Below are 19,551 nucleotides of genomic sequence, written 5' to 3' on the forward strand. Positions count from 1 at the left end.
CTTCCAACCCTGATACTCAAGTGGATGATTTCCAAGGAAGAGTCGAGACGAGTCATTCTACCTTATGGAGGAGCTCTGAATCTCATCTTTGAGTATCGCAGTCTTACTCACTCATTTACTCTATTCATTAAACGAACATCCCATGATAAATTTTCGTCAACCATTGTGAAACTCATCGGATATGAATTTGCTGGTGTAAATGGTTGGATTTCCAAACACCGACCACCTCTGAGAGAACAAATGGAGGAGGGACATGAACATAGAAATGATCCATCCCATGAAGTACCACCTACTCCTGCTGGTGCTACTAGTACTACTCCTTCTTAGTTTATGGATTTCCGTCGGGACATGGATTCACAATTGAGTGCCATTCGTGGAGATACAAACACTATATATAATGCAATCCAGTCCACATTCAGCTCTTTTGATCAAAGGCTCGCACGAATTGAAAGCAATACGGGCAGTGTTTCCTCTTCAAAAGGAAAAACTCCCATGGTAGCGAGTTCGAATGATGAGAACGACGACGATAATGAGGAGGACGAGACTTCATCTAGTGGTGATGATATTGATGAAGATTAGATGTTCATTTTCTATTACATGATGAGAACAATTTTTTTTATCTACTTGTACTTTGTTGGTACTTATCTTTAGTATTTTTTCTTTGAACAATTGCTTTCACTTATTCGGTCTTCTGCATCTATTGAAAACAGCTCTTTATGGATGCTCAATGATGTTGTTGTGTTCTACTGGTTATGATATCCTGAATATTGTGAAATGCATGCTAGTTGATGATCTTATTGATTGTGAGATCATTGATGGTACCTTATTGATTGAGAATTGTAAGTTGATTGATGGTACTCTATTGATTGTGAATTGCATGCTGCTTGATGATCCTATTGTGAACTGCATGCTGGATGTTTGATACACAGATGTTGTGTCATACTCCTTTAATTCTGTTGAATCTTTTTTTGCTGATGTCAAAAGGGGGAGAAGAATAAGCAAAATGCAAATTGTAGTCTATGCATGATATTAAGGAAGTTATGTATGCATGATATTAAGGAGGAGAGTAAGCAAAATAAAGTTATTCTTGTATTCTATTTTCAAAAAGGGAAGTAACCAAAAGGGGAGAATAACTTGAATATGTACTTTCAATGTATTACAAAAGGAAAATTTTTTATTATAAAAGACCTTTTGAAGGAAATCTTTCTAAAAATGAGAAGATTAAATCACAAATAAGCTTGAAAAATTATGCATACATTGATTATCTATTATGTTTTATGCTTATTGTGAGGGGGGGCCTTATCAAGGCTACCTCATTTTGGTCCTTATTTTTCATCATCAAAAAGGGGGAGATTGTTGCCCTAACAAGGCCTAATCTCGTTTTGTTAATGACAAACTAAGGAATCTAACTATGCTTTCAAGTGAAATTTTAGGCATTACATCATTACGAGCAAAATGGTTTATACTTAAAATTCAAAAGGCCTGAAGAAGTCAAAGTTTGGATGAAATTAAAGCTCCATTAAATGAAGACTTAGGGCTTAATTATTTTTAAATGTATTGAAAGTCTCATGTAAGTGCCTTTCAACTTTAGGTTTGTTTATGAAACTCTTAAAATTAAATACTGGGCTTAGAAACCTGTTTAACAACTTGGAAAATATTTTTACAATGTCCAAATGTCTTTTCAATAGAATACAAATACGTTTTGGAATCAAAAATATGAAAAACACTGAATTACAGAGTGTTCAGGCGCCTAAGAAGTATGCTTAGTCGACTGAATGGCTACTGCCAGTGTTAAAAGATCAAGACAGTGTTTATTCAGGCAACTGAATGATAGTTTAGTCACCTGAACAGTGTCAGGCGACTGAACTAGTTCAGGCAACTGAAGAGTTACTGCCTGTTCAGGAGCGTATGTTTTTAATTGGCTAAGGCAACTGGACTTCTAGTTCAGGCGACTGAAGATCGCGATATAAGTAGCGAACTGCTCGATTTCTTTCCTATTTTTGCAAGATATGGTTTCCAAAACTTGGGCAAACGGTAAGATTTCTACCCTAGCTATATAAGGCTAATTATTAACGTATTAGGGCATGATAATAGCTTGCATATACCTTGATTCATTCTAGAAAAAACTGCTGTGTGCAAACCCTCTACTCTGAACTGATTTCTGATTTTTTACTCTTGATTTTCACATCTTTCAAACCAGAAAACCCTAGACTATTTGCTGAGCTTCGTTGCAAATTTATTGTTGAGAGTTCATAGTGATTTGATATTGTACAAATTCGCTCTTTGAGAGAGTACTCTGATTGTAATCGTTGCCTAGCAAGAGAGGTGCTCTTGCTAGAGAGGGGTCTCCACCTACCAACGGAAGAGAGGAACTCCACCTATTGAATGGAGAGGGTAAAGAAAATCCTCACGGCAAGTTGCTTGAGGCAAGGACATAGGCAGGCCGCCAAACCTTGTAAAAAATCTGCGTGTTCTTCTTCTTTCCTTAATCTCTTTAATTTTCTGCAATTATAACTTGACTATTAACTATTGTGTATGTTTTAAATTTGATTGGAAAAATGTTGAATGCTGAGATTGACTTGAGGATACTTTGAATGCTTAGATCAATTTGTGAATGCTTTGAACAAATTAATTTTCTGTTGTGAATCAAACGTTGCTGAAATTGCAAAGTCTGAATTAATTTAATTGGCTGAGATTACTTTATTTTAGTTGATTAATTGTTCGAGTATAAGAAGGATATTTGCTTGATTAAAATTGTTGAAGATTGTTTTATATAGACATGTTCATTGTTTAAACTCAGGGTTGATATTTAAATCTGCTGAAAGTAAAATAAAGCTTGTGTTTTAATTACATATATACATAGGATTGTTTATGGTGATTGAGCTTATTTAAAGAAAGGGGACGTGATAAATAAGTATTAAAATGAATCAAGCTTCCGCACAATAAATTTAAAATAACCAATTCACCCCCCCTTGGGACTACACCGTTACTTTCAATCTCCTCCGACTCATAACAACTTCCCCTCTCAGACTATCTTCTCTAGCAACAAAGTGCACTAGCTTCCCCTTTTTAACGAGTAGCTTACTTTTCTTTATAAACAAAGAAAAATTATTAGAGAGGGCAGAATGTACAAGAAGAATAGAACAAAAAGGGAAACAAGAAGAATAAAATCCTACCTTCACATCAAAAGTAAATAATTACAACTTTCCCATTCTAGGCCCAAAAACCAAAATCAATGCAAGAAAGCCAACCAGTCCCACTGCATCTCTCCAAAGAGATATGGCAAAAAAACCATTTTGCTAACACCCAGAAAGATGAAAGATAAGTCACTCTACTCTAAAGCAAGCTATTAGACAAAGGCACTCCTTGAAAATTCTAGCATTCCTTTCCATCCAAACACACCAAATTATAACCATAATAGACCATCAGCATAAAGCTTTCCTATCCTTTTCCTTTACCAAAGCCTCTAAATGTGATGGAACAAAATGCCTTCAATGTGGACAAACACACCTAGCTCTCACCAAATATACCAAATAATTTATATTCCATATAGCTGACGTGTAAGAACAATGAAGAAACAAATGTGCTCTAGTCTCTTAACTCCTCAAGCAAAGGACATAAATATCAGGAGACATGGCTTTACTGGGTCTTCTCTTATTAAATCTTTCAAGTACCGCAGTCCAAATGAAAGCTTTTATTTTTCGAGGGAGCTTTGGCTTTCCAAATCAATGGATACAAAGCAAATTTATCCGCAGCAAGGCCACAAGTCAAATAAGAGAAAAAGGATTTACAAGAGACCTCCGCAAAAGTGTCTAAAAGCTCCAGACCCTTTTGTCACTCCTTGATGATTATGAAAAAGAATCAAAAAGCCTAGTCAAAATGACCAGCTCATTAATCTCTCTCTCATTAAGATTTCCCCCAAACTGGAAATTCCAAGAATGTCTTTCTCCTTGCAAGAGAAAAAAAAAAAAAAAAAGCAAAAATAAGAGTATCATGGAGATTTGATAAATGAAAAAGACAGAGGGAATTTAGAAGACAAAGGCCTAACCCCCACCCAATGGTCTTCCCAAAAACAAATTCATTCCCCATTACCCACTGAACACTGGACCTTAGGAAGGAAATAATCATAAATCTGAGATACAAACTTCCATGGACTCAAATAACTAACATCATCTCCCACTCAAGCATCTCACCCATTTTGTAGTATTCCAAATTTACTCCGAATTATCTTCTATCAAAGATAATTCAATTCTAGAAAGCATCATAACCATTTTCTAAGCAAAGAAATGTTTTGGGCACCAAACTACCCAAACCAAACCTCCTTCCCTTTTAGGCCTACACAGTCTCCCACCCTACAAGAAAATCACTAGTCCCCTCTCCCCTACTCGCCCAAAAGAAATCCCTCATTAGATTCTCCAACCTCCTTGCAAAAAGTAGAAGATAGAGAAATCCTCCGTTGAGCATTGCTTCTTAACTGTTTGTGGCTTATTGAAGTTTTAATTAGTTTTTCTCACCACTTGTCCCTATGAAAATATTGCACCATCCATTCTCAATAACATGAAGACCCCAGCCACCATTGGTTCTCATCCCAACTTAATTTGGGATATGACCTCATTGCTTCTCAACAACGAAATAATTTACTAATTAATTAATTAATAAGCACCTTTCAATTTCAAAAGCCATAAAAACTAAGTATAAATAATTAAAATAATATGTATTTATATATAGGCAAAAATAAAGGAAACCTAACATCTTTAAGTGAGAATCTTTAACTTGAAATATTGTCAAAATTAAAATAATAAATTTCAGTTTGGTCTAACTAAAAATTTATATTACTTTTATTCATAATTATAAATAAATATATATATATATATATGACAAGAAAAAAAGCATTTATACCAACTTTAAAACTTTGATTTTTACAATTACTTGCTAATTTACCAAATAGTTTTGCTCTATATGGTTGAAAGGGTTAAAATTAAAAACAATATATATTCAAATATTAGATACCAAATAATTAAACAATAATTCAACATTCAGATTCAATGACTAGTTCATGTTTAAATTCATCTAGAATTAGATTTGAATTCAAGGTAGCAATCAACACTTAAGGGTCATTTGGTCGCGGCATCAAAAACATTCCCATGAAATGACGCTCCCGAGAATCTCATTCGATCATTCCTAAGAATAGGATGTTTGTTTCATGGGAATACTTTTGTTTTGTTCTCATCTTAAGACTTCTAAGAATGTACACAGGATTCCCATGTCAACATTTGGTTCAGAGTGGGAATTTTGACAGGTACTTTAAGAAGATGATCATTACACCCTTGACGTGTGTGTAACTAATATATGAAGAACAATTATATTTTTCAGCTCAAAACCTACTAAAAATACATACTTAGTTAAATCTATATCCTAAAATTTTTAACAATTATAAGTTTAAAACATTTAACACTCAATAATTGATTAATTCAAATAATTGAGGGCAATATAGTGCCTAATTATTAACTATTAAATTAATTTTTTATAAGACAATAATAATATTACTTTTATTTAATAAATTTAAAATGTCAATGAAAATGTTAATTAACATAAATATTTACACTGTTAATATACAATGAAAAACAATTATATCTTTAATTGACATTATACGTGTAATAACCAGAACCCAAAAAATAAAATAAAAAATAAATAAAAGAAAAAAAAGGAAACAAATAAAGAGAAAAGAAAAATTTAAGAGGGCATCACAGCAGGGCTTTGTCGACGAGTGCCCTCCGCTCGTCAACGAAGAGATATCAAGAGCTAGAAAAATTCATATTTAAATGATTCGTCGACGAACCAGATGTTCTCGTCAACGAATGTTCTTCTTGGGTTCGTCGACGAACCTTTTAGACTTGTCGACAAACACCAGTCTATAAAGAGGCCCTGGATCCATTTCAGCATAAAATTCTCTCCTCTGTCACTCTCTCTCTAGGGTTACGGTTCCTTCCTCTTCTCTCTTCGATTCTGGCCCAAATTTAGCCTGATTCGATGATCGGAAACCACCACGAGGTTCCTGGGGCTATTCTCTCCAAGTTAACCGGAGCATAAATTTGATTTGGAGTTCTTGGGCACCACTCCAAAATTAGGGTAAGTAGGATATTTTTAATATTAAATTAATTATTGGGAGTGTGTGGGCCTAGGAGATGTTAAATAATAAATATTATGGGATTGAACTGATTAAGTTAGGATTTTTGGAATACAGAGTTCCATTTTCCGTTCGTTTTAGGCAAAACTACAAGGATCGGGTAAGGAGAAGAAATTATACCAAGCTTTTTATTAAATTGAATCGGTTATTTTCGAGTATAGGAACCGTATATATATAGTACGATTTTTCTGAACGGATTAGGCATTTAAAAATTATTGGTTTTGATTATAATTCATATTTGGGAAAAACCATGTGACATGAAAATAATCCTTCATAATTAACTGGTTGTAAATACTGTACGGTTGTGAATATTGTCTGCTTGTTAATGCTGTTTGGTTGTGGATACTATCTAGTTGTGAATACTGTTTGGCTATGAACACTGTTTGGTGGTGAATACTGTTTGATTGTGAATACTGCCTTTTGGGTGGATACTATCTGTTGTGAGTGTAAACGTGCAGTGAAATACATAGCTGCCCAACGTGGGCCACGTACTGAGATAGTACGCAGTAGTCCTATGTGGGCCACGTACTGAGATAGTACGCAGTAGTCCAATGTGGGCTATGTACTGAGTAGTACGCAGTAGTCTTATGTGAGCCACGTACTGAGATAGTATGCAGTAGTCCTATGTGGGCCACGTACAAAGATAGAACGCATTAGTCCTATGTGGGTCACATACTAGGTAGTACGCAGTAGTCCTATGTGGGCCATGTACTGTTGTACGCAAAGGCCCTATGTGGGCCACGTATTGCGAGGTATGCAGTTGCCCTGAGTGGGTCACGTACTGAGATCAATGGAATGTATTGTAATTCTGTATAGTCGTGTGGTGATGTATTTGAACACGTGCATTTATGGAATATGCTTGATATTGGAATATGTGTGAATACTGATTTGTGAATTTTATTACGTGAATATTTATGGCAAAGTAAATCTCTCTGCCCAAGGGCTTATTGTGAAATGTGAGTGCTCTGATCGGTATCAGTTGTAGCCACACCCGAATCAAAGGGTACGGTTACAAACGGCATCGGAGCACAGGGAAGGTACATGTATGGGCGTGTAATCTTCCCAATCCTCGGGAACTTTAGCTATAAATATTGGGTTGTTTGTGTGACTATAGTCTGTATGCGTCTTGCCAGTCGTTGTTGAATAATTGATGAGTTTATTTTGTATATATATATATATTAAAACGCTTCTGCCACACACTGCTATAGCTTATTTCTTCCTTACTAAGAGGTGTCTCACCCCAGCGAATTATTATCTTTTTAGGTCCTTCAGGTGATCGAGCTTAGAAAGCTCCGGGGCAGTGTTTAGAATTTTGGTAACTTGTGAGTGATCGTGAGAACTGAAATATGCATAATTATGTTTTTAGAATTTCTGGTTATGTAATATATGTGGATGGATACTCCTTTTTGGGTTGTATATAGTACTCTGGTATTTTATTTGAGGTTGTTCATTATTTTCCACTGCGTGAATGGTATCAGAGAGGGTAAATGGTCTCATCACACCCCAAGCCCCACTAGGCGGGTTTCGGGCATGACAATACGTATCCGATTAAAAATAATTAATATTTAAACTAATTTAAAATTTTTACTTTTATTTTGTTAATAATTTTTTATTTTAAATATAATAATAGAGTGTGATTACATAATGTTGTAGGGGCATTGTTGTCCAAGAGCCAAAATTGTGAAGGTAATTTGGTCCAAAAATTAGGATTCCCATGAGAATGGGATTCCCATGAACCTTATCCATGGGGGAGGTGGGCATAGGATGCCTATGTTGGAAACCTTTCATCCCCACAAATGTGAGCAGTCTCACCACTTCAAATTCCCATGCTCAAACAAACATGGGAATGAGATGTCATGGCCATCGCATTCCCAGGATTCTTGAAAGATGTCGCGAACCAAGCACCCCCTTAAGATGATATTTGTTATGTGAAGTTAAGTAATGTACTAGGATTGAGACAATTGTTTAAAACAATGTCATTCATATACAAAATCTGACTAAGAAAATTTTATTGTAAATTCATAGTTTAAATTCATAAGGAATGAAACCTCGCAAAGACCTCATTCTCTTAAAGAAATGGGGACAGAGACGGCAAAATCCTAATTTCCCACAAGGATATAGGGTAGGTATTGGATAGTTTTTCTTCAAGGGTATGACAGGGGAGAGAGGCAAAACAGGCCCCAGCCTGTTTCACAAACTACAACAGCGTGCAAACAAAGAGTGAGGTAGTGACGGCATGCAACAAGATTTGTCATGATGAAGCATGCCCCAAGAAGGGAAGAAGCTCTATTGAATATAGGAAATAGTTCCAATAGTAGCATAGAATGGTGGTACTATTTTTTTTCGATTTTTCTTCTAATTTATTTTTCCCTTTATTTTGAGGTGGAGAAATTCAAAAGAGCCCTTTGTGGTTTCGGATTCAAGATGGGAGACAAGAGGAACAAGACTGAAAGGATCCTTTGATACAGAAGGGACATAAGGGACATGGGACAGATTTGAAACATTTGGTGGGAAGCTTTGTCACTTAGAGATTTAAAATTTTAGAACTTTCAATTTTAGTAAAAGAAATGGTTCATGAAAAAAAAAAAAAGCGCTCTAATACCAATTGAAATGTAATGGGAAACCTCAAAATCTTAAATGAATCCGGGATGCTGCAAGCCAGGTGCCCAGCCACTTTGTTCGATTCCACTAAAGGTTCTACTGCAGCAGCAATTCACCTAAACATTCCTTTCTTCAAAGTTCAAACAATAGGAGTGATGTAGAACTAAACCCCATAACAAACCACCTAAAAGTGACCAACACTTGGAAATCATAACCTCAGAAGTAGACTAGGGTTAAAGCCACTCCCTAGTGACCTTGACTTTTCAAGGTCATTATGCCTGGTGGAGAGTCAATGAATCCCATGAATAATACTTGAGCCAGCATGAAAGAGAACTTCTGAAGGATGGCATATAATGTCTAACTCCAAGGGCTAGCGAAACCCACCAAAGTTAAACTGAGTATACATCCCTAGACTTGCTATAAATCAAGACATAATCGAAGTTGATGACTGAAAGCTACTGATAAATAGGCATAGGGCTTTGTTTATTGCCCTTGTAAAGGTACTAAGAACATTAAATAATTCAAAAGGCAAAACCAATCATTCAGATAATCAATTTTGGGTCATAATAAAAAATTTTCACAACTTCTTACTAGTTTTTTTGTGGGTAAAGTTAACTCCTTGCCTAAACAGTTTGGGATAGATAAACACATGATAAATAACCCTCATTACATAGAATGTAATAATTTTTAAACACCACAATAAATGCAGGCAACAAGATTAGAACCCAAGACCGTCTAGTAACCAACTTTGATAGGATGTTAGATTACCACTTTACCAAAAACTTAAGCTAAGGTTGTGCACCAACAATGTATATCAAGTTTAAAGATCAAAATGGTACCCGAATCCATTTACGATCCCGAGTTTCCCGACACATTGTACTTACGCTCGGATTGAGGCTGCCACTTAGCCCTAATACAGATCAAAGAAGAGTGGGGAACCTCTAGTTGGTTTTTGGAATTCGACATCAGGAACTGGAAATGTTCTCACACCATTGACCGACATCAACTCATCCCACTTTCAGCCAGATTCCCCTAAAAACTATATATGCGGGTCTCCCCACATGCGGCTCACTCCATTTGAGGTGGCCCAGCTCAGCATAGAAACAATGATAAATGAGGTTTGAACCCAACTCATACGTCATGCGTGATGCGCCCATTACCAATAAACCATCCCATGATCTTTTCATTGAACTCCCTAAAATTATCAATATAGGAAAGCCTCAAAGCACAACACAAGCCTTTAATAACCCACTTGACCTAGAGAGAGAGAGAGAGAGAGAGAGAGAGAGAGACTATCCTATATTTTTTAAAATTAAAAAAAAAGGCACAAAGCTTTCAAAAAATCCAGGAAGCCCTGGGACCTTTTTCGAATAAAAAATAACATTAATAATAATAAATTAAACTAAGATGAGAAGCCGCAATATGTTTATGTTGTTGTGCCTAGAAGATCACAGGCACGCAAATAGCCTCTCTAATTGTGGACCTTGGGCTGTGTACACCATGCCCTCCTCAGACCCTAAATATGGCGTAGAAGGCTTGTGCATGGGGTGTTATTTTTCCATTTTTTTACTTTTTGCGCACACATGATTTTTCCAAGAATTTAGGTAAGAAGTAATTAATCGCTTTTGCTTCTTGTAACCTTAACCCCCATTCACTTTTTCAACTTTGTTGCTTCATGTGAAAAAATTAAGCAAACAATAATAAACTCGTGAACCAAACTAAAAAAATACTAGATTTAATGCTGAAATGTGATCAAACCAAATACATTTATATGCTGTTTCTGGACCTCTGCAAAAATTGGAATTCCAAACATAGAAAGGGTCAACTCATTGCTTACAAAAATACTTTGACTCATAACACTAATTAAATAACAAGGTGTCAAGCTCAAAAAAGTAAACAAAAGGGATCAAATTGGTCTCATTTGAGACATAAATGTACTCATAGAATTGCACTTTCTAATAGAAAAAAATTGATCAAAATTTTTATTCTTCTTTCTTTTCTTCTGAAATCTGAACGCACAAGTTAAGTTAAACCTACCACCCCAATAAGAATACTAAATAACTAGCTCAAGCGATTGATTTCACAATATACTAATTTGTTCTGTACTCGTAAAAAATAAAAAATAAAATTCACTGAGGATTATTCTTGCACAGCTTTAATGTTGAAAACCAACATCATCACAGAAGGACGAAAATTTTCAGTTAATTACTCATTTACGTATTTGCTCTGCTAAAGTATGAAAATTAATACGAAAATGCACGCACGTAATTACTCATTTATGCATTTGTTCTGCAAAATACAAAAAAATAAATGATAAATTGTACACATGCACACAAACAAAATACTTATTTTCAACTTCCAGTGTATCTATGTGTTCAAGAGGCACCAATAATGTTCAAAGTCTAACAAGCCTCAAAATGTGTAACATCTGAATTCCCAAGCTCCAATTACACAGCATATTTCAACATGAACCATTTCCCCGAACTCCACGACTCCAAAACAAGTTGATTATGGGAATAATTCAGAGTTAGAACTCCATTGCAAATTAAAGAAATGGTCAGGAAAAATAGTCGCTAACGGCCATCAACAAAAAGAGCCAACAATATTTGTTTTGGATAAGCAATGGTTTATTGATCAGAAAATGGAACAAAAGGCAATCTGAGTGTACACGTGGTATGAAAAATCAGCTTCAGCTTAACAACAGCAGCAGCAACAGAATTATATCTGGTGCAGCAACAGTTTAACAGAATAATAACCAAATTGATTCTTCATCCGTATAGTAGCAACAACAAACTAATTTTGTTTTTTTTTTTGTTAGTTAATTAGTTTTCTTTATTCAGCTTCATTCGTTAAGCTAAATGTATATATACATTCTTTTGTACTGTTATTTTAATTCAATTGAATGAAATCAGTTTTCCTCATCAAGAGTCATTTCTTATATGGTATCAGAGCATCTTGTTCTTCATTGTTCTCTTTTTCGAGTTCTTCTTCTTCAGTTACCGTGTTCTACAAGCTTCTTCAATGGTGGAGACAGCAGCCAATACTTCCAACACAGAGGCTTCATCTTCTTTGCAAGATTCATATAATATTGGTGATCCTCTGTTCTTGCATCCTAGCGAAAATCCTGGAGCAATTCTTCCTTCTCAACCATTGATTGGGGAAGAAAATTATCCTGCCTGGGCAAGATCAGTAAAGAAATCTCTAATTGCCAAAAACAAGTTAGGATTTATTGATGGATCATTAACCATTTCTTCACCATTGGTGAATTCTCCAAATGCTATTCAAGCATGGGTTCGTGCTGATAATATGGTAAGTACATGGATCATTAATTCTGTTTCACCAAAGCTTCAAGGTAGTATTATATATAGAGATACTGCTTTAGAAATCTGGATTGATCTTCGAGACACTTTCAGTCAAGGAAATGCGACCAAGATCTTCAATATTCAGAAGCAGATTGCTGAGATTCATCAGGGATAGATGTCACTCACTAAATATTTCACTCAGCTCAAGATTTTGTGGGATCAATTGCAGAATTTGAACCCATTTCCTCAGTGTACTTGTGGTCAGTGTGTGTGTGGAATTAATCAAAACTTACAGAATCTTCAAGCTAAGGAGTCCACTATGAAATTTCTCATGGGAGTGAATGATATTTTTTCTCAAGTAAGAACTCAAATTTTATTAATGGATCCTTTGCCTTCTGTTAATAAGGTGCATTCTTTGTTTATTCAAGAAGAAATGCAGAGGTCTGTACATAATGTTGTTAGAGTTGAATCTACTGCTCTGGCAACCAAAAATTTCGGAACCAATTTTAAAGGCAAAGAAAGGCCCTTATGCACTCACTGTGGAAAATTTGGTCATACCATCGACAAATGCTATAAGCTGCATGGTTTTCCACCAGGTTTCAAGTTCAAGAACAACAAATATCCCACTGCTCATCAAGTTTCATCTAATATTGACTTCGTTCAAAGGAATAATTCTGTTGGATTTAATGATTCTGCTTCATCTCAATCTGTTTCTCAAGCTCCAGCTTTCACTCATGATCAATATCAACAACTTTTGACACTAATTGGTTCTTGTTCTTCTTCACAATTGCCTAAAAATTCAGAACTCCATGCTGCTAATGCTGTGACTGGTCCATCAAATGTTGTTGCAGGTAATTGCAAGCATTCTGTTCTTTCTGCAAAAGCTGTTAACAGAAAAGCATATGATCTTCATACATGGGTTATTGACACTGGTGCAAGTGATCATATAGTGTGTTCCATTCAGTTATTAACTTCTTATACTGAGGTCTCACATACTACGGTGAAGATGCCTAATGGAGAAGCAGCTATTGTTACACATATTGGCAACATTCAACTTTCTTCCCACATAATTCTTCACAATGTTCTTTGTGTACCTTCTTTTGATTTTAATCTTTTGTCAGTTAGTGCATTAACCAAATCTCAACCCATATGTTTTGTTTTTCTATCACAATTCTATTTTCTACAGGACCTTACATGTTGGAACACGATTGGAATGGGCAAAATGCATGATGGTTTGTACTTACTACAAGCTTCGAGTCTTCCTCAAGCCACTGCATTTTTTCCTAAGTAGAATCTTAAGGCTTTCTCTGCTGCTTGTTCTTCTTCTCTTTCTTCGAATGTATTTTCACTTTGGCATTCAAGACTTGGACATCCTTCTGATGTAAAAATTCGTTCTTTGAGCAGTGTTTTACCTTTTTTTAAGAACTGTTGTAATAAAACTTGTACTGTGTGTCCTTTGGCAAAACAGAAGAGAATTCCTTTTCCTTTCAATAACAATAAATGTGCTTATCTTTTTGATCTTGTTCATATGGATGTTTGGGGTCCTTTTTCTGTTTCAACCTCTAATGGTCACAGATATTTTCTTACTATTGTTGATGATGCTTCTAGAGCAACTTGGGTTCTCTTACTCAAAAATAAATCTGAAGTCAGATCACTCATTGAATCTTTCTATCACATGATTCTTACTCAATTTGATACTAAAATCAAATCCATCAGAACAGATAATGCCCCAGAATTTTGTTTTAATAATTTTTACAGCTCCAAAGGAATTATTCATCAACTAAGTTGTGCTTACACTCCACAACAAAATTCAGTTGTAGAAAGCATCAACACATACTTGCTGCTGCTAGAGCATTACAAATTCAGTCCAATGTTCCTATTTCTTTTTGGGGTGATTGTGTCCTCACTGCAGTCTATTTAATAAATAGACTTCCATCTCCTTTTTTAAATCATAAAACACCCTTTAAACTTCTATTTCACAAACCTCCTTCTTATTCACATCTTAGGATTTTCGGTTGTTTGTGTTATGCTACCAATCTCAGTCCTCATAAACATAAATTTACTCCTAGAGCCAGAAAGTGTGTCTTCCTGGGATATCCCTTCAATGTCAAGGGTTATAAACTCTTTGATCTTGATTCTCATACATTCTTTTTATCTAGGGATGTTGTCTTTCATGAGTCAAGTTTTCCATTTGCTTCAAATGATTCTTTTACATGTGATAATCTCATTCCTTTACCTATTTTTCCTTCCATTCCCTATTCTAAATCTCCAGTTGTTTCTTCTCCTCTTTTACCTCTTTTTAATGACACCATTGTTCCCATTCATCAAGACCTTGATGATAATATTCATGATTTTCCTGATATACATGGTGTTTCTAATACATCTAACCAGCCTATTGTTCCTAGAAGATCTACCAGGCATTCTAAACCACCATCTTATCTTGAGGCTTATCATTGTAATCAAGCTCAATCAGCTTCTACTTCAAAATCTTTCTTACATGATTCATGTACTTCTCATCCCATTCAGTCTTATTTGTCTTACAATAATTTGTCTCCTTCATATAAATTTTTTTGTTGTGCCATCTCTTCCATTTCTGAACCTATCTTTTATCATCAAGCTGCTGGTAATCCTAAGTGGCAGGCAGCCATGGATGCTGAGATTTCAGCTTTGGATGCTAATAATACTTGGACCATAACTTCTTTGCCACCAGGTAAGAAGCCCATTGGTTGTAAATGGGTATATAAAGTGAAATACAATTCAGATGGTTCAGTTGAGAGGTACAAAGCCAGGCTGGTTGCCAAGGGTTTTACTCAAAAGGAGGGACTCGATTATCTTGACACTTTCTCCCCAGTTGCTAAGCTGGTTTCTGTCAAAACTCTACTTGCTGTGGCTGCTGTGAAAGGCTGGTTTCTCAGCCAACTTGATGTCAACAATGCATTCCTTCATGGAGATTTGAATGAAGAAGTTTATATGTCTTTTCCACCAGGTTTTCACAGCCAGGGGGAGCAATATCAGATTGTTCACAGCCAGGGGGAGCAGGTTGTTCACAGCCAGGGGGAGCAGCAAACTCACTTGGTTTGTAAGCTCAATAAATCACTCTATGGGCTTAAATAGGCTTCTAGAATGTGGTTTTCTAAGTTTTCAAATGCCTTAATTGATCTTGGCTTTGTTCAATCCAAGGCTGATTATTCTTTATTCACTAGGCAACAAGGAGATTCATTTATTGTGTTGCTAGTGTATGTTGATGATGTTCTCATAGCAAGCAATGATCAAAAGGGAGTTGAAGATTTTAAAATACTGTTAGATCAGAAGTTCAAGTTGAAAGATTTAGGGAGTTTGCGATATTTTCTTGGTTTGGAGGTAGCAAGAACAACTAAGGGCATTTTCTTGTGTCAAAGGAAGTATGCTCTAGAAATTTTGGAAGATATTGGCTTACTAGGATGCAAACCTGCAAAAGTTCCTATGGATCCTACTTTAAAACTTAGCAAACATGAAGGTGATGTGCTGAATGATCCAAGTCAATATAGAAGATTGGTTGGCAGATTGTTATACTTAACTATTACTAGGCCTGACATTACATTTGCTGTTCATAAGCTCAGTCAGTTCATGGCACAACCTAGAAAGCCTCATTATGCAGCTGCTCTTAAGGTACTTCATTACATAAAAAATGAACCAGGGAAAGTAGTATTTTTTTCTGCAAAATCAGAACTACATGTCAAAGGATTCAGTGATGCATATTGGGCATCATGCTCAGACACAAGACGATCGGTTACAGGGTTTTGTATTTTCCTTGGTGATTCATTGATCTCTTGGAAATCAAAGAAGCAAACTACTGTGTCAAGATCTTCAGCTGAGGCAGAGTATAGAGCTATGGCTGTAGCAACTTGTGAAATTGTGTGGATTCTTTATTTGCTAAAAGATTTGCAGATTAAACACGATAGAGAAGCAATATTGTTTTGTGATAGTCAATCAGCCTTGCATATAGGATCCAATCCAGTTTTTCATGAAAGGACCAAACATATAGAGGTTGATTGTCACATTGTAAGGGACAAGGTCTTGGCTAAAGTAATTAAACTGAATCATGTAAGAACTCATTGTCAATTGGCAGATTTATAAACCAAGGCATTGGGTTACAAACAATTTTCAGAATTGTTATCCAAGATGGGACTGATTAACATTTGTTCTTCATCAATCCATCTTGAGGGGGAGTATGAAAAATCAGCTTCAGCTTAACAACAGCAGCAGCAACAGAATTATATCTGGTGCAGCAATAGTTTAACAGAATAATAACCAAATTGATTCTTCATCCGTATAGTAGCAACAACAAACTAATTTTGTTTTTTTTTTGTTAGTTAATTAGTTTTCTTTATTCAGCTTCATTCGTTAAGCTAAATGTATATATACATTCTTTTGTACTGTTATTTTAATTCAATTGAATGAAATCAGTTTTCCTCATCAAGAGTCATTTCTTATACGTGGGGTTATTTAAGCTATGGTGTGAGAGTTGTTCGCTAGTTTGGGAGTATATATTTAAATAATACAAATATAGGAATTGAAGTAATCAATGCCGTTGTTGCATAATTTAATAGTTTTAATGGCCCGAAGTGCTTCAGACAAAAATTTTATGGCCTCGTCCAATACAAAAAAATCCGCTATGGTCTTCATATCTTACACCATGAAATCGAGAGTGTGTGCATTAATCATATAATAACAGGGAAAAGAAGAACACGGAGCAGACGAAAGATCTACGAATTAACAGCATTATACCGACAAATTTACTTAAATTAACATTATGTTTTCAAATGAATTTCAGCCAGTGATAAAACTTCAAATCAAATCAATTACTCCCAGCAGCAAACGAAATAGAGAGGGTAACCAAAAAAAAAAATCAAAATCAAGAGAGAGCGAGAAAGATACCTGAATGCGCATGAGTAGATCTGAACTGTGCTTTTGGCGGAAGCGGTTGTTGGCGAAGGTCTCGCGGGCCTTTTCTACCTGCGCGAGTTCTTCTGGCGAACCGAGCTTGGGATCGAACTCCCAAACCTGTCTTCCGACGTGATTGTTGGTGGTGCGAAGCCACGGATTGTCTCCTTCGGCGGTCTTCAGCTTCCACATTTTGTTACAGTGCTGTCCAAGTCAATGCTTACTCTGCGATTGCCTGCCGAGAAAATGGCAGAGAAAGATGAGAAGAGAAAATGCCTATGAATGGAGAGAGGAAAACGCCATATTCAGGCAATTTCTGATAGATTTGAGATGGAAAAGAGAAATGGGAAAAATGACACGAGTGGTGCAGATAGCAAAAGAGGAAGGCAAGGCTGCTTTGTGTTTCCCTGCAATGTGGAAGGACTGAACGAGTAAATGTGCGTGGAAAGGACTGAACGAGTAAATGTGCGTGTGCGAGTATGCAACAGTACGTCTGTCTTAGCCGACCGGCACTGAATGCAGAAGCAGAGAGAGAAGAGAGATGAAGAGGTTCCATGTGATGACCATTAACTAATAGCCTATGGTAATTGAGAATAAGTTGGGAGTCGTAACATTTATTTTACAGTAATCTTATTTTGATTCTTATCAGTGAAATAAAATTTCTTTTTTAATTGACATTTTAATTTCTGATTCTTACTTTAAAATTAAATCCAGACTCCTAAAAATACAATATTAATTATAATATAATAATTTATATTGACATAATATAATATGTATTACATAAATTTAAAAAATAATATTAATATTATAATATTACTTTCAATATTTAAAACATTGTTATATATTTTAATATAAATATTAAATTATCATATTAACATTTTTATTATGTATAATAATATTATAATATATAAAAATTAATAAAACAACATTAAATGTTAAAATATTATGATATATTTGTGGTATGATTATTGATTTATTATAATATTATTTACAATGTCAAAAACAAAGTAAAATGATTATTAATTATTATCATCAATTATAACAATAAAATCTAATAAGGTTGTAGCATATAAAAAAATATAATATTATTGTATTTTAAATATAGGCAGGCACATATATATTATAATGTAATAATATATATATATAAGGTGAGGCTATTACTTATGTTCCTTTGTAATCAATTTTGAAAGAATCTGTTGGTCAATATGTTGATGATACATATTTATTGTCTAATAGCTTCCAATTATTTTTATTATTATGAATAACATTAACATTTTATCTATCTTTTAAATATTTAAAAAATAAAATATCCTTTTGAACCTTTTGCATTTCTTCTAACCATTCAGCTTTTATTTTTTTCCCTTTCTTCTTTATTATATTTTGCAAAGAATTTATTTCGATTTTTTTGATTAAGTTTGTTTTTGTAATCTTCTCTAAGAACTTGCATATTTGGTTCAAAAACTTTGTTTATGACTAATAAATTTTTTCTTTGATCTTCTTCTTCAAGGGCTTTTCTTTGTTCTTCATCAAGTGTGTAACAACCTGTTATTTAACTGGTTTTTTTTTTTAATACTGCAAAATTTATAATGCTTTGATACCTACTAGATTAAACAAATCCATCAACTTAAGCAGTAAGAAGCGGAATTCATATAAACACAAGCAAGAGAATATACAATACCAGAGTGCTAAAAAGTTCCTCAAAATATACATATAAGACTGTTACCCAAAATACCCTCAACTGGGCTAGGGCTATACATAATTACTCTAAAAAATACTCACTCTACTGATAGGGCAGTAGTGAAACCCCTCTATCTGCGAGCTTGATCTGCTCGCCTACCTGGATCACCTGAAAAATATTAAAGTAATGGGATGAGTCAATGCTCAATAAGACGAAATATGTTATTGCTAGTGTGTGTCAAATGAGTTACAATACTGAGAATATCTATTTCTATATAAACACATATAACTGAATTTGAAAATAAAGTGCAAATAATATAATAACCATCATCCCATGTTACTTAACATAACTATATTTTTAGGTTTCTATACATAATACTTATACTACACATAAGTACGCCCTCTGTTACTATAAAACTGTATATACATATAATAGCTGAAAACTTCCCTAGATGGTTGTATGTCATGATTGAACCCCTCATGACAGGGTTGTGCGACCCGAATGCAGGATCTACTCTGGCTGGCCAACCAAGAATAAACCACTATACTCCATCAATCTGATCAGCCCTCCTCAACCCATATCTGATGGGGAGCTTGTCCACTCCTAGGCATTTGATCGACCTACATACCATGTATTATCTGAATAGGTGGTTACACTCTGTACTAAATATTTGTATATAGCAACGGTACCGTGCTCTACTAAATCTGATCCATCAGGGTCTGATACTAAATAATACATTACTATATACAATCTATCTGTTTTATCATGATTATGTAATATTTGTATTAACTATGACGCTGTGATAAATTGTATCTGTATCAACTGTATTTCTGAAATGAACTGTAAAACTATATGTCATG

The 19,551-nt window shown here is 34.9% G+C and overlaps 1 protein-coding gene across 3 annotated transcripts in view; it reads right to left on the reverse strand.

Annotated features, from left to right (window-relative positions):
* The window catches only part of LOC131165361 (cycloartenol synthase 2), a 92,948-nt gene extending 75,370 nt beyond the window's left edge, over positions 1 to 17,578 (reverse strand). The window contains exons 1-2 of one of the 3 annotated variants that reach the window (XM_058123081.1): positions 17,505 to 17,575; positions 17,008 to 17,248 (exon numbers count right to left, since the gene is read on the reverse strand). In XM_058123081.1, coding sequence (XP_057979064.1) covers positions 17,008 to 17,205 — 198 coding nt within the window. In that variant the 5' untranslated portion in view covers positions 17,206 to 17,248; positions 17,505 to 17,575. Of the gene's footprint in view, positions 1 to 17,007 lie in introns of all 3 variants that reach the window. The other 2 variants (XM_058123083.1, XM_058123082.1) reach the window with 2 other exon arrangements.
* Positions 17,579 to 19,551: the final 1,973 nt, after the last annotated feature.

This window comes from Malania oleifera, chromosome 10 (assembly GCF_029873635.1).
Source record: "Malania oleifera isolate guangnan ecotype guangnan chromosome 10, ASM2987363v1, whole genome shotgun sequence".
Classification (NCBI taxonomy): Eukaryota; Viridiplantae; Streptophyta; class Magnoliopsida; order Santalales; family Ximeniaceae; genus Malania; species Malania oleifera.